This window comes from Antechinus flavipes, chromosome 3, assembly GCF_016432865.1.
Source record: "Antechinus flavipes isolate AdamAnt ecotype Samford, QLD, Australia chromosome 3, AdamAnt_v2, whole genome shotgun sequence".
NCBI lineage: Eukaryota > Metazoa > Chordata > Mammalia > Dasyuromorphia > Dasyuridae > Antechinus > Antechinus flavipes.
In genome coordinates, this window is record NC_067400.1 from 456636547 (window position 1) to 456653257 (window position 16711).

Consider the following 16711-nt stretch of genomic DNA (forward strand, 5'->3'; position numbering starts at 1 on the left):
AAAAAAAAAAAAAAAACCTCTTTCAAATCTTAAAAAAAAAAAAAAAACAGTCAAAAAGCATTCAAAGCCAAACATGGTAAACACAGTGGACAATCAAGCTAAGTAATAGTTGTTATCATGAACTTTCACAGATACCACATTACATGGTTCACTATCATGATCACAATGCCAATCATTGTACCACAATTCAACCTTTTTTCTTTTACAGTGACTCCTTTAAAAAATTAAGAATTTCTGCATAAGTGAGCTGGACTGACTGGTATTATGGAATGAATTTTGTAAGAGCAATGTCACTGATGTCAGCATAAGGAATCTATAGTCTTCCTTTGTGATTTTCTAATGCAAAAGTTTGATACTTTTGTATATGAAACAAGAGTTTGATAGTTAATACTATTATTAGTTTGGTACTGATACTGCAAAGTTTACTTTGGGTCACTTCAGAAATCAAGTTTCATCACAAATCCAAGATTCATTTTCAGATTCATTTAATGTTTCACAAAATCTGATATAAATTCTTTGCTCCAAAGAAAAGTTACCTTTTTTTATGCTGACACAATATAACACACTCCCATAAAGACTGGACAACATGATACAATTTGAAACATACTAGTATGTTGTTAGTGAAGTATATACCTCACATGAAAATTTGTTTCAATACTTTATAGCCACACCTCTTACTTTTCAAAAGATATAGGGCATATATTAAGAGTTAACACTGAAGAATTTAGCCATTTCACAGAATTCAAATGCTTTCTCAATATTAGGCTGTTTTATATTAATTCTACATTAGTGATATAATAAATGGGTATGAGGAAAAACCTCGATATCAATTCTGATTTACCCACCAATCTCTCTGCTTCAATTCAGTCAAAAAAATTGTTAAATATAAATGGTCTGAGAAGACTAGGAGTTCTTCCAGGGAAAAGATTAGAGTAGTTTCCAAGACAGCAGCAAACTCCTTCCAGAATCACATCATCTTGGGAGCACCAAATCTGTAAATCCCCAGAACTAAGAAAACCACAGCATGAAAAAGCCTAAAGCTTGGGGCAATATCTTCAGAACCCCCAAGTTAGGCGATTTCAACTTTATTTTAAAGGTCAAAGCCAAGAAATAAGCTGGAAAAAATGAGCTAACAACAATAAAAAGAATCTCACCATAAAAAGTCATTATAAAGTGGCAGGGAAGACCAAATAGATATAAACTTAGAAAAAGACAATAATGGGCAAACAGCTATTTAAAAAAAGGCCTCAAGGAAAATACTAACAGTACCCAAGCCCAACAGGAATTCTTGGAAGTAAAAGAAAGAGATAAAGAGTAATAGTGGAAAAATTTGGAAAAAAGTAACGCGAGAAAATATGAACAAAGAATAAGCCTAGTAAGAGAGCCACCAAAAAATATGCTGGGGAAAAAAAAGCACCTTAAAAAACAGAATTGGCCAAATAGTAAAAGAAGCACAAAAATTCACTGAAGAAAACTCCTTAAAAAAAAAAAAAAAACAGAACTGGCCAAATGCAAAATGAGAAAAAAATTTCACTGAAGAAAATTCCTTTTTTCTTTTATTTTTTGCTGAGGCAATTGAGGTTAAGTGACTTGCCTAAGATCACACAGCTAGGAAGTGTTAAGTGTCTGAGGATGGATTTGAACTCAGGTCCTCCTGACTTCAGGGCTGATGCTCTCTCTGCTATGCTACTTACCTACCCCTCCTTAAAATTTTAATGGGCAAGCAGAAGTTAATGATTCCATGAGACACCACAAAACAATAAAACAAAGTCATAAGAATAAGAAAATACTAGAAAAAATGAAAAGCTCTTATCAGAAAAATAACTGACCTAGAAATTAGCTCAAGGAGAAAGAATTTAAGAATTACTAGACTACATAAAAGTCATGATTAAACAAAGAGCCTAAGTATCATGTTTCAAGAAATTATCAAGGGGAAAAAAATGTCCTGATAAGTCTATGGGGAAAAAGAGAAACTGAAAGAATCTATCTCCTCCTGAAAAGAGATCCCAAAATGTAAACCCCTCCAAAATATTATAATCAAATTCCAGAGTTCAAAGAGAATCCCAGATCAAATAAAAAGTATTTCAAGTAGCCTGAAAGTAACTATTCAAACACTGTGAATAAAAAATCTGACATTCAAATACAAGACTTAAGAGAATCATAAAAAGGTAAACTTGAACGAGTAATCATAAGTTCTTAATAAAGTTAAACAGTTGGGAAGATGATATATGTATCTCCTAAGAATTTTATCACTAGAGCAGTTACAAAGAACATGAATATAAATTATGTTGGAATGATAACTGCTCCCCCAAATTAAAAGGGTGAAAAAGGATGCACTAGAAGAGAGAAAAGATAATTAGAATTGGAAAATATCCTCATAAAAGTCACACATAAACATGTTTTAGAAGTGAAGGCAATACTTGAAGCTTGCTCTCTCATGAGTGAGAATTAGTTTCAAAAGGGAAGAATTATGTATACATATTCAGTTGTGTACAAAAATGAACTTGTTCAATAAGGAAATAAGAGATCTCAGGCAATCAAAGGGCTCAAAAAGGAAGAGGGAAAATGGAGAAGAAAAATGAGAATGATGTAAGAAAATGTTGAAAAAAATATTCAACAGTTTGATATAAAGCAGGCACAAAAAATACTAAAGAAAAATATCACTTTAAAAAACAGAATAGATTAAATGGCAAAAGGGACACAAAAATCCAATGAGGAAAAGTGTTATGGGCCAGAACTCAGAACTTGAAACAAAGGATTCTTACAAGGTACTAAAGTCAGTGGAATTGATAAAGACAATAGTTATTTAATTTAGCATGGTTCAGCATGATTGATTTAATCCTACAAGGAGATGTTATGGGCCAGAACTTGAAACAAGATACTAAGTGGAACCTAGGAGACAATGGTTAAATCTAGTTTAGCATTGATTTAATCCTACAACAAATAATGGTTTTCTAGTGATATAATGATTGGTGTATACTCAGTGTACAGCATATAAACAAGAAGCTCTCAGGGCCAGAAAGGACAAGCCCACTAGAAGCTTTAGGACGCTGAGACAGATTCATTCCATTGTCCACCTTTGTGGTGGCTGCAGGCTAAAGCACAAACCTTTGGAGTAGGGGAAATTGAGAAGCCAGAGAAGGCAAGTGGGAAAGCTCCTGGGATCAAGGCCAGATTGAAAGGCTCTCCAGAAAGCTGCCCAGCACCAAGAAGGAGATAGTAAAGGATCTGAACTATAAGAAAGCTAACCTGGCCGCAGGAAAAGAGACAAGACTTGGAAAGAGACAATAAAGGATTTGGACCTTTAACCCCTGGCTGCAGTTGTGGTGATTACTGAACTGAAATGAAGGCTGCTCTTGGAGAACTCCAAGAAAACTCTAATAAGAGAAAATTACATTTTAGAGAGAATATTACAGAAAAGAATGCCTGGAAAAGCATTTCTGGAAAAATGTTTTTGGCCAAATGGCAACAGAACCACCAAAATTCACTGAATTTATAAAAACAGAATTGGTATCATTATTGATCAGCGAAATGCAAATTAAGACAACTCCGAGATACCACTACACACCTGTCAGATTAGCTAAGATGACAGGAAAAAATAATGATGAATGTTGGAGGGGATGCGGGAAAACTGGGACACTGATGCATTGTTGGTGGAGTTGTGAACGAATCCAACCATTCTGGAGAGCAATCTGGAATTATGTCCAAAAAGTTATCAAATTGTGCACACCCTTTGATCCAGCAGTGTTTCTATTGGGCTTATATCCCAAAGAAATACTAAAGAAGGGAAAGGGACCTGTATGTGCCAAAATGTTTGTAGCAGCCCTGTTTGTAGTGGCTAGAAACTGGAAAATGAATGGATGCCCATCAATTGGAGAATGGCTGGGTAAATTGTGGTATATGGATGTTATGAAATATTATTGTTCTGTAAGAAATGACCAGCAAGATGAATACAGAGAGGCACTGGCGAGACTTACATGAACTGATGCTAAGTGAAATGAGCAGAACCAGGAGATCATTATACACTTCGACAACGATATTGTATGAGGACATATTTTGATGGAAGTGGATTTCTTTGACAAAGAGACCTAAACTGAGTTTCAACTGATAAATGACGGACAAAAGCAGCTACACCCAAAGAAAGAACACTGGGAAACGAATGTGAACTATCTGCATTTTTGTTTTTCTTCCCTGCTTATTTATACCTTCTGAATCCAATTCTCCCTGTACAACAAGAGAACTGTTCGGTTCTGCAAACATATATTGTATCTAGGATATACTGCAACATATCTAACATATATAGGACTGCTTGCCATCTAGGGGAGGGAGTGGAGGGAAGGAGGGGAAAAGTCGGAACAGAAACGAGTGCAAGGGATAATGTTATAAAAAAATTACCCTGGCATGGATTCTGTCAATATAAAGTAATTATTAAATAAAAATTAAAAAAAAAAAAAAAACAGAATTGGCCAAATGGAGAGATAAAAAATTTCACTAAAGAAAATACTTTAAAAATCACAACTAAGGGGCAGGTAGGTGGCACCAGCCCTGAAGTCAGGAGGGCCTCAGTTCAAATGCCACCTCAGACATTTAACACTTCCTAACTATGTGGCCCTGAGCAAGTAACTTAACCCCAATTGACTCAGGAAAAAACAAAATAAAAACAAAAATTACAATTATGCAAGTGGAAGTTAATGACTTTGAGATATCAAGAAACAAACACTGAAATCAAAAGAATGAAAAAAATAGAATAAAATATAAAATATTTCACTGTAAAAGACAGACCTGGAAAATAGTTAAGAGAGAGACTAAAAATTACTGGATTATCTGAAAGCCCCCCCCCCCAAAAAAAAGAGCTTAGACATTATCTTTCAAGAAATTGTCAAGGAAAACTGCCCTGATGATCTAGATGATAGAAACTGAAAAAAAAATCTACTGATTACCTCCTGAAAAGATACCCTGAAAGAGATCTATAGCAAAATTAGAGAGTTCCTAGGTTAAGAAGAAAATGTTGTGTCCAAAAAGCTATCAAACTGTGATGCCCTTTAATCCATGCAGTGTCTCTGTATCCCAGAGATCATAAAAAAGGGGAAAAGAACCACATGTGCAATGATGTTTGTAGCAGCTCTTTTTGTAGGGGCAAGAAGTTCAAATCTGGTCTCAGACATTAACACTTCCTAGCTGTGTGACCCTGGGCAAGTCACTTAACCCCACTTACCTCAGAAAAAAAAAAAAAAAGGAAAATATAATTGAAAAGAGATAAAGTCTTTCATTTAAGTGGAAAAAAAAAACAGTTTTACAATTAAAAAATAGGAGACAGACAACAATGTAAAGTGTCTCAAAAAAGCTTGGCAGATTTTAGGGACTGAAAAATTGATATTAATCAAGAGTAATAGTAATCAAGGTATGAAAGCTAAATTCTACCTTAGGATATAATAAGAAATCACAAGGATAAAGAAGTGATGTACCTAGTATACTTTGCCTAAACACCCCGAGTACTGTCTTTCAATCTGGATACCAGTCAAAAAAGTTCATCATCTTTTATGTGCCATGGATTTCTTCTCAAAATCATGTTTTTAATAACAGTGAGAGTTCAGTGAAAAACAAAGCTTTAAATTTTTCCCCATCCAAATTCACAGAGTCCCTGAAATCAATCCAAAGATTGGACCTGAGGATAGTAAGAACTCCTGCTCTTGAGAACCAACTTGGGATCTTTATTTAGGCTTAAGACAAAAAGAAAAATACACATATGAAAAATTCTTCTGACTATTCTATTAGATTATTCTATTTAGCTGCTAAAGCATAAAGACAAGGTTTTTAAACTATCAAATTTATTCCATTTCTGAGACCAAGTCGCAAGATACAAATTTATCCAAGTGATATAGGATAATCAAAAGTAATTATGGTAAATCACTCTGCTTGGACAAGCCAACCTCATAAAACTCAAAAAAGCCTCAGAATTTCAATGATAGAAATCAAATTCCAGAAATCTTTTACCCAGTGATTTCCAAAATAGAACACATACACATAAGAAATATGCAAGACAATTCATTTGGCATTAACTCTTGGGTATGTTTGCAGTCACCACCTGCCTCTGCTTTTCTCCTTTGCCTAACCAGGTAGGCAAGCATTTCATCTGTCATTCCTAGCTGGCCCTAGTTCCTTAAACTGTGTCTGTCCTTCATTCCCTACTTCCACAGCAGCAGCAGCAGCACATACCTTATATGTGGTCCTGATCTAGGCAAAAGGTTTTTTTTTTGGTTGTTGCTGATGATGAATAAAATTTAAAAAGTAAAAGACATACTATAAAAGTAAAAGACATGAATGACTATGCTAATACATATATTATGAAAAAATATATATTTTTAAAAGATGGAAAGATAAAACAATATTTTCTTTCATAATGTATGTATTAGTATAGTTACAAATTATAAATTTTATAAATAAATAGAAATATATTGGGAATGTGCACAAAATCTTTTAAGAGACTACTGTAATCAACAAAACATCTGAATACAACCCCAGGAATCTATTTATGAAGCTTCCCAACTGAAGGATTTTCATTACAATTTATTCTACCATATATCAGAATCCACATTAGAAGTTTCTTGGAAAATAGTTCTGTCTTTTAGAGTAATCCCAGAAATAAATGAAGAGAAATAATTTTTATAACCAGAAAATGACCTTGATAAAAATTTCTTCTGCTAGCACTCATAATCACTCAATTCAACACAGATTATTAAAAAAAAAAAAAGCTATAGAAATTTCCTGTCTTCCTCTTTTTTATACAGAAAAATAACTGTTTAGATATGTATGCATATGTTGTATTTGACTTATACTTTGACATATTTGGCATGTGTTGGTCATCCTGCTGTCTGGGGGAGGGAGTGAGGGGAGGGAGGGAAAGGGTTGGAACAAGGGGATTTGCAACTGTCAATGCTGGGAAATTACTTATGCATATATTTGTTTAAATAAAAAGCTGTAATTTACCAAAAAAAAAAAAAAAAAGAAAGAAAGAAAGAAAGAAAGAAATTTCCTGTCTTCGTGAAAAAAACCTTGATGAGTGCAAGGAAGCAGGGTATAATGGACCAAGAATTGGCCTTCATGTGAGGAAGGCTCAGCTTCAAGCCCTGTCTGACATTAACTGGCTACATAACCTTTGACAAGTACTGAACCTTTCATTATCCCAGGCAAAGAGACTCTTCTGAGACAGATGTAGAGGAGAGAAAAGGAAAAAGAAAAGAACGGAGGAAGACGGGTGAACAGATAGTTCCTAATAGAAGGAGCAACATGTAGAATCTAAATAAGATCTTATAGGTTTCTCATTAGAACCTCACAAACAGCCCAGTGAGGTAAGGTGCTATAACTATGCCATTTTTACAGATGAGAAAATGAGAGATTCTTAAGTCTTAAAAGACTTGCTCTGAAGCCAAAGTATAAAGAGCTTTCAAATGCAATGTGTTTGTATTCTGTCCTAGAGGCAGGTGAACCACTTGAACTTCTTCAATAGGAGATTGACATGTGCCTCATTTTGCATTTATGTTAAGAATCAAATGAAGAAGAAATTCGGGCAAAACAATTAAAAGGACAATAAAAGTTTAGGAAAAGAGGTGGTAAGCGCCTGAACTCTATGAAGTGGGAGCTCTGAGAGAAAAAGAGACAGATAAAAAAAGATATTTCTCCTTCTCTCTCTTTCCTCCCCTATTCCTCACCAATTTTCTTTCAGTACCATGTTTATGTATCTCCTTTATCTCTATTACATTGTCTTTTATCACAGTGTTATTGCAGTTATCTGTGTACATGCCATATCTCCCCTAATAAGCTTCTTGAGAGTAGAAATTTTTTTTCATTTTTGTATACCCACCATTTAACCCCATGCCTTACATAATAGTTCTTTTTAAAAAAATGGAACAAGAACCACACATACAAAAAAGGTCTGGGAGGATGGATGAAATGGTATTTGAATCATACGAAATCACTCTCCACCAAAGTTAGTGATAAACATAATCTTTGATTATTATATAATTGATTATATTTTATAATTATATATTTTAAGAGCAGTAAGGCATAGTAAATAAAACTCAACTCAAAGCATTCAAGAAGACCAAGTCCTGATACTGAGCAAATCATTTTACCTCTCAGTTTTTAAAAGGTTCTTAATCTGGAGTCTGTCAACTTGTTTCTAAATATTTTGACAATTGTATTTCAATATATTTGGCTTCCTTTGCAATCCTATGCATCTTATTTTATGCATTTAAAAAACTTATTTTGGGAAGAGGCTCATTCAAAGACATCCAAAATGACTGAGAACCTTCTGATTAAACCTCTTCTCTTGCAGAAAAAAGCTCTATTTGTATTGCTTCTTCAACAGGGAATTCTTGATAACAATGAAATCAAAGCTCTTTCTCTATTTCTGCCTTTAACCCCAGCAAATTAAGCATTTAAGAAATATTGCATGTTTAAACCACATAAAAGAAAAAAAAAAAAAAAACTCAGCTAGCTAGAAGCAGACCATGGGAATCTTAGTATAGCAGCTTTATCGTTGACAATGATCATATGTAGGGAGATTTCTTTCTTGAAAAGAATTTAATTTTAAGTATACAATTCAATTAGCCCAAGTCCAATTACTTGGAAGTTTTAAAACAGTAAGAATTTAGGACAAATCAGTCCAAGAGAAATCTTAAAGGCCAAAAATCTCAAGTAAATATTTTTTTAATTTATAGAATTTCTTCAAATAGCAAAAATATATGCTATAATAATTCACTCCCCTCCCCCAACATTTGTGTATTAACAAGTTTGAAACTGGAAAGGAATTTATACAAAAAAGCCAAGAAAGAAGAAAAACATAATATAGTTCAATGATAAATCAAAACACTTCTCAGATCTAATAGATATGATATTAGGCAAAACCCCAGCAACTTTGTATCTCAAATGTTCCACTAGTAAGGTAATAACCAGATTTTCTACCCCAATACTTACAGTGGTTATTCTAAATTTTCTGTCCTCAAGCCTCTTACATTTTTCTCTCCCTTCCTGATTCCAAAAATAGAGGCCATACATACTGACATTTCATTTTTTTAAAAATGCTACTTAACTTTTACAAGCCATTTCTACAACTGTCAAGTGCTAAAGAAATATCATATAATTTTGACTTAAAAAAAAAAAAACTTTGATATGCACAGATTAAACTTGTAATGGAAGTAGCTTACATTTCCATACGTTTTTCATAGTTAAAGTACTTTTCTCTAAAGTAATTATAGTAATACAATATGAGGTCAAGAAAATGAAGTTTCTCATAATGTTAATATATTAAACTAGTATATATATTTTAATTTAGATGTCTGGCTTTTAATAATATCTTAAACTATACAAATAACTGAAATTTTTAGAACTTACAACTGTTTATAGTTTCAGTTCCCTAAACAGACTTTCTATCCCAATACAGTGGTTATTCTAAATTTTCTGTCCTCAAGCCTCTTACATTTTTCTCTCTCTCTCCCTTCCTGATTCCAAAAATAGAGGCCTGACATTTCATTTTTCTGTATTATGTCCCACAAAAGGATATAAATATAAAAATTAGGCAGTCACTGTCTTCTAGAAATCTTTCATTCTATTAGGTAGATACAATGTTCACAGATAAGTATGATATATAAAAATAAATAAAATCTATATATAAAATGATTTATGGAGAATGCTGGGCCATTTCAAAACTATAGGAATTAGGAAGAGTCTAGAGCCATACCCCAAATGAAAGTTCTCTGAAGAAATCTTTATTATTAACTGGTATTGTTCTGAATCACTAATAAAAGAAATGCAAGTCAAAATAACTCTGAAGTCTCACCACTCCCCTAGCAAATTGGCAAAGATAACAAGTTATATATAAATGCTCAACTTTAAGCATGGGAGGAAGAGAAAAGACAAAAGTCCCAAATAGTTCAAAACATCTGTAGCAGCACTTCACTTTTTGTGTTATCAAAGAACTAGAAACAAAGTAAAAATCCACCTGTTGAAGACTGCCTAAACAAATGGTTATACATGAATTAAGGAAATAGTTGTAGCATAAGAAATAATAAAATTAATAGCAGGAAAGCACAGACTGACATATATGAATTAATGCAGAGTGAAGTAAATTGAACCAGTAAAACAATATAAAGAATGATTATAACAATGTAAATGGAAGGAACAAAATACTTCAAATAAAACATTCTAATTACTATGGCCATGAAATTTAGTCCTTGAAAAGTTATGAAAATGCAATTCCATCCCTTCTTTGACTGGAGTGGGGGAGAGTGGAAAAAGAGGAGGAGGGAACTCTGTGGGGATGAGGATAACATAAGTGTGTATGTACTACTGCATATACACTCAATCTTGGTAATGTTTTAATTGGTTTTGTTCAACTGCTTTCCCCCTCTTTGTTAATTCTTTATTAAAAGGATTGCTCATTGAGAAGGCAAAGAATATATTCATTATGTAAAGACAAAATAAAATAAAAAAGTTTAAAACTTTAAAGGGGAGGAAGGGAGGAAGGAAGTTAGAAAGGAAAGAGAGGAAGGAAGGAAGGAAGGGAAAGAGGGAAGGAGGGAAGGAGGAAAGGGCAGAGAAGTGAGCTGAAGAAGGCAGCACTTTCACTAAGGGATTTGAAAAGACAGAGTAAGGAATAGAGAAAACATTCTAAGAACATGGAACAACCTGTACAAAAAAGTCAGAGGCAAAAGATGGAATATCTTATACAGGAAACAAGAAGTCAATTTATCTGGAAGACAAGCATGAAGCGGATAGCAAAAAAAAGAGAAAGAGAAGGCAGAGATCAATTAGAAGGCTATTGCAGGAAGGCCATTAGAAGGTATTGGTGAGAGGTGATGAGGACTTGGTCCAGAGTAATTGTCTTGTGATTAGAAAAGATTTATTGGGAAGGTGATACTGACAAGTCTTAACAACTGGTTAGCTATGAGAGTTAAAGGTGAAGAGTAATTGATGACTCCTAGGTTTCAAAACTAGCTATCTGGAAGAATGACAGCTTCACCAAAAAGAGAAGTTAGGAAGTTTAAGAGATAAAGTACTGTTTTGGACATGTTGAATTTGAAATAACTATGATATATCCAATTGCAGATGTCTAACAGACAGTTAGAAATGGGGAAACAGAACTTGGCAAGATGAAAAAAAGATCATTATCTACATAAAACTTGATAACTGAACCAATGACAAGATGGGTAGAGCACACCCAAACAAGGCCAGATTCTTGAGGTACACAGATGCATAGAAAACAGTACATGGATGATCCTGCAAAAACTGAGAAGGCTTGATCAGACAAGTTTGAAAGAAAGAAAGAAAGAAAGAAGACTACAGAACAATAGTATAAGAAAATGCAAGGAAGTGAGAATATCCAAAAGACTGGAATAGTCAACTGTATCACAGCTTTAAAAAAGTATGATAAGGATAACTAGATGGAGCAGTGAATAGAGCACCAGCCCTGAATTCAGGAGGAACTGAGTTCAAATCTAGTCTCAGACACGTAACACATCCTAGCTATGTGACTAAGCAAGTCACTTAACCCCAATTGCCTCAGCAAAAAAAAAAAAAAGTATGATAAAGAAAAGGCTATAAGATTTATCAATAAAGAGATCATTAGTGACCCTGGAGAGAGCAGAGCAGTTTGATTTAAGTGGCAGAGATTGATGGAAGCCAGATTGCAAAGAGTCTCAACATAGAGAGTGGCAGGTGTAAAAGTATTGGCAAAAAATATAGACATCATCTAGGATTTTGACTGTGAAAGAAGAAAGATGTAGGATAAGAGCTGAATGAAGGTAAAGTAGGACAAAGACAAGGGTTGTTTGATTCGTTTAGTTCTTAAGGATGGGTGATTTCTGAAGACAAAGGCAGAAAAGAATAAGGAAAAACTGAAAATCTACGTGTCAAAAACCTACATTATTTCGCATTCTCTTTCTTTGTTACAAAATCTGTTGAAAAGGTGACCCTTCCTCTTGCCAAGGTTCACCCTCTGCGTCACATTATAGCCTAACGAGTACAGGTGCCAGTCAGAGGACCTACATTCAAAATCATCTTGAATGTTTTCTACCGATGTAACTTCAGAAAGTCACAACTACTTAGGGCCTCAGTTTCCTCATTTGAAAACAGAAGGGAGTAGTACACTACTTTAGAGTAAAATCTAGGATTGTTGCCCCTACGATCATCCCCACTAATTCTTTTTAATCTTCATCTCTTATATGCCAAGGCTCCTTTCAAAGAACTTAGAAATACAAAGCCGATGTGGCCAGATCTTTATAGATTACATCTAGAGCTCCCCATCCCCACCTTATAAAACTTTCATATGACTCAATCTTGCCCCAAGCTATCACCCTTTCTTTCAAAGCCAAATTCTACTTCCTCTTCCAAATTTTTTCTCAACCTCCAAGCATAAAGTTACCAAATTCACTTCTCAACTGGAACAGCTTGCACTCAGAGGTTACCAAGTATCTCTTAAATGGTTAATTCTGAAGGCCTTTTCTTAGTTCATTCTTCCAGATTTCACAGCACAATTTAAACTACTGACCACTCCCTCTTCCTGGTTACTCTCTCCTTCAAGGATTTCCTTGCACTTTACAGACTGCTCCCTCCTTCCCAGTCTATTATTCTTGTCACAACTCCTAACTATGAGGGGTCTGTTCTTAGCTCTCTTCATCTTCTGGTGATGGAATCATTTAACAACTCTGTGCCAAGGACTTCTAAATCTACATATTTAGACTTACTATTTCTCCTGACCACCAGTCTTAGATCACCAACTAGAAATTTCCAACAAGATTCCCATATTATCTTTCTACATATTTAAAAGGGAGCTATTTATCCACTTCATTCCCCGCCCCCCACAAAAAAATATAATAACCTCCAGGCTTTCCAGATCATTTCTACTGAGATCATCCAAGTTTATATCCTGTGACATTCTCTACTTTCTCTTGATCCCCACAACCAATTAGGAGTTGTCTTGTCAATTCTACCTCTACCACAATGCAAATGCCCCCTTTTCTCAACTCACTGAGCCACCACCTTAACCAAAGACCTTAGTATCTTTTGTTAAGCCAGCATTTCTGAAAGCATGGTACTGAGACAAGTAAAGTCCAGAGGACCCAGACCAAAGTTTGAGAACTGCTGGATTAGACTACTACAATAGCTTCAAAATTGACCTCTAATCAACACTCTCTACAATTCATCCTTCAAAAGCACAAAAATAATCTTCCTAAAGTACAAATCTGATGATATTACTCTCTGCTCTGATTACCTAGTCTCTAAAATAATACAAAAAACTCCCAGGATTGGCATTAAAACCCTTCACAATAAATTTGAGTCTAGTACACCTTTTCAGTCTGTCTCTGTCTCTGTCTCTCTCTCTCTCTCTCTCTCTCTCTCTCTCTCTCTCTTTTTTTCTCTCTCCCCTCAAGCTATTTTGTCTATAACTTTCGGTTTACATAGTGTATTTACATAGTATATCTTCCATGTATAAAATAAGTTTCTTGAGGGCAGAGGCCTTTTTATTTCTTTGTATATTTTCAGTGCCTATTAACAGGATCTACAGAGCAGGTACTTAATAAATGTTTGGAGGATTCAAATGGATTATTTAAGATCTGAAATAAGATACCACTTGCAACCACTTAAAAGCTGACTTTATTCACTCCAAAACATTAATAGGAGCAGAAAAAGAATAGGCAGGGAATACAAGAAAACTAGAACAAAGTTAAAGGCAGAATGAAAGCTAAATAGCATGAAATCTGTATGAGAAAAAAAAACACACCAATTTGTATGAGCTATTAAATAACTGATATGAATTTTAAATTTTCATCCATCTTCCATTTATATAATACTTTACAGTTGTAAATACCTTAACAGTAGTAACTACTGTTATTCCCATTTTGCAGAAGAAGAAACAGGCTCTAAGATGTTAAATAAGTGACCAGTTCCAGCCATACAGCTAAAAAATTAAATTTTTTTTTCTTTTTTAAATTAAGGAGCATATAACTAACTCCTTTCACTCTCCCTGAACATGTCAATAGATATCCCAGCTAAACATAGCTGCCATTTAAATTTCCCCAATGTTGGCTTCCTGTAAAAGCATAAAAAGATCTCATATATTATTATAAATGTCAGTCAAAAATTGTAGATGTCCTTAATGGTGACCAGTTTTACCTTTCTTTTACTATGAATAATAAAACTTTATCAGTAAGCTTCACCATTCTTTAACCTATCAATATTAATTCACAATTCTTCAGTTCTCACTTTGAATACACTGTAGCCATGCCAAAAGTATACCACAAAACACAAATTAGTTTCCAAAAACTTGAGGGTTAAAAATGTTCTCATATTTTAAATACCAGAAGTACTACGCCAGAAAAAAAAAAAAATGCTCATTTCCACCTAACCTACCAAATTAAGGGAAAGTGAAGGTCTTTAAAATTTAAAGTCTGGGAGAAGACAATTATTTAGCAAAACAAAAGCAAATGGGATATGCTGAAACTGACATGCCAAGTTCATGTACAGGGAAAAAAAGTTGCCCTAATCAAAGGTAGATTGCTTAGGCAAATTATTTAGAGACACAGCTGTCTAAAAATGTTAATGGCCATTTCATGTTTGAGAAATATACAAGGCAACAAGCAAGTCAATAGCATTTATCCAGTACCCACAATGTATGTGTGCCCACAATGCACTGTGCTAAGAACTAACGATACAAAAAAAGGGCAAAAACAGTCCCCGCTCTCAAGCCGTTTACAGTCTCAAAACAGTAAAACTAAGAGAAACAAAAATGGAAATTCAACACATATTCCAATATGTCAATTCATCCTTATTTTAGAAGCAGTTTTCTGGAGGGGGGAAAAAACGGATATAGTTTTGAAATACTGTATCTTCTTTCTTCGTGGAAGGTAATTATTATTCGAAGTTGATAAAGATTAAAAGGTTTCCTGACACCGTCCACATTGTCAAGCAACACAAATCAGCAGAGTTCATTCTTTCATTTAATTAATATCTACTTAATGCAAAATATCTACTCTGTGCAAAGTGGACACTTTGTGGCATATTTGCAACAGATATCTAGGCATAAAAAGTTGTAGGAAAAAAATGACCCCGGCCACTAAGTAATTCACAAAGCAAGCCAGAGCAAAAAAAAAAAAAAGATCATAAAACCTGGGGAATCCCCAACCAGAAAGTTACAACTTATGTCACTTCATCCCCATCCTTATTAACGATTCCAGTCTCTCCACAAATTAATTCTCCTAAATGTAATAACCCAAATACTTCCTTAGAATGTATTTACCTCGTTCCCCGCGAAAAATCAACTTTCTCTAACGCCTACACCAAGTGAAACCTCAATATTCACTCTCCCTTAAAACATCTTATTCTTTCTCCCCGTCAACCCCACAAGTGTCTGCAAACCCAACCCCTTTCCACACCCCCGGAAATTCTCCAGTCTCTCACATACACAGGGCTCCGCCGCCCATCCCCCTTGCTCCCCCTCCCATTCCCGGATCCCAAACCTCCCGGGTTGTCCCCGGGCAAAGGGAAAAAGAGGGAGCCGGACCTGGGCCTAGGCCGCGCCCGGGAAGGAAGGAGAGGAAGAGGCTACCCTACAGCAGGGCGCCCGGCGGTCGCAGGGCCTCACATAGTCCCGTCCCGTCCCGTTCCGTCCAGTCCCAGGCCTCTCTGGCCTGACCAGCCCAGTCCCTCCCGCCGCCCGGCTATGGCACTCACTTGTCAGCCGCGGTCCGTCCAGCCCCCCGCCTCCGCCGGCTGCCGCTGCTGCTCCTCCGCCGCCGCCAGCCACTCCTCCAGGCCCCCCCAGGTCCGGCTTTTTGGGCCCCGGCGGCGGTCCTACTCCGCCACCTGGGCCAGCTCCGATCGGGTAGCCTGCGGGCCCGGGCGCCACAGCCCCGCCGCCGGCCAGGGCAAGGGGGACGCTGTTGCTATGGAGGCCGAGGCCCGGAGCAGCCCCGGCGGTCGGGTCTTCATGCAGGAACTGACACTCCTCCCCGTAGAAACACGTCTTGTCCTTGGCGTAGTAGCGACAGTACTTGAGCTTCACGCCCGCCGCCGCCGCCGCGCCGACCACGCCGGGGACCCCGCCGACCCCCGGCGGGGCCACCACTACGGCCGCGGCCGCCACCGAGGAGGAGGAGGAGGCGGCGGAGGAAGAGGGGGACGGCTGGGGGGGCGGGAGGCCGCCGCTGCCGCTGATCATGGCAACGCCGCAGCCTCGCCTTCCGCTGCCGCCCGAGGAGCCGCCGACGCCACCATAGACAGGGAAAGGAGGGGAAACAGCCCGTGCCGGAGAAAAGCCCGGGCGGGTGGGTCTGTCCCGCAGCGGGAGCCGGAGCCGCCCGGGGAGAAGGGGGGGAGGGGACAGGGGAGAGGGGAGGGGGGAGAAGAAGGGGCAGAAAGGAGGGAAGGGAAGGGGGGGGGAAGAGTTGGGATTCTCTCTCTCGCTCACTCTCGCTCTTTTCTTAAAGGGGCCGCGCGGGACGACGGGGCGGGCGCACGAGTTTCAGCGCGAGGGCCCGGGCGGAGAGTTGCAGGGAGGGGAGAGAGGGAAAGAAGGGTGGCGGCCGCGGCGGCAAGGTGGAGGAAGGGAAGGGTAGGTAGAGGGGGGAGGGGGGGCGGGGGGAAATGCGGTTTATTTTTAAATTCTGCCTTCACTCCGTCGCTCGCGCTCCGGCTTCTCGGAGTTGTTTATTCC

At 37.1% G+C, this 16711-nt stretch overlaps 1 protein-coding gene across 3 annotated transcripts in view; it reads right to left on the bottom strand.

Moving 5' to 3' along the window:
- PAN3 (poly(A) specific ribonuclease subunit PAN3) overlaps positions 1-16312 on the bottom strand; it is a 130300-nt gene extending 113988 nt beyond the window's left edge. For 2 of the 3 annotated variants that reach the window (XM_051986527.1, XM_051986528.1), the window contains exon 1: positions 15730-16312. In XM_051986527.1, coding sequence (XP_051842487.1) covers positions 15730-16216 — 487 coding nt within the window. In that variant the 5' untranslated portion in view covers positions 16217-16312. The remainder of the gene's footprint in view (positions 1-15729) is intronic. The other variant, XM_051986525.1, reaches the window with a different exon arrangement.
- Positions 16313-16711: the final 399 nt, after the last annotated feature.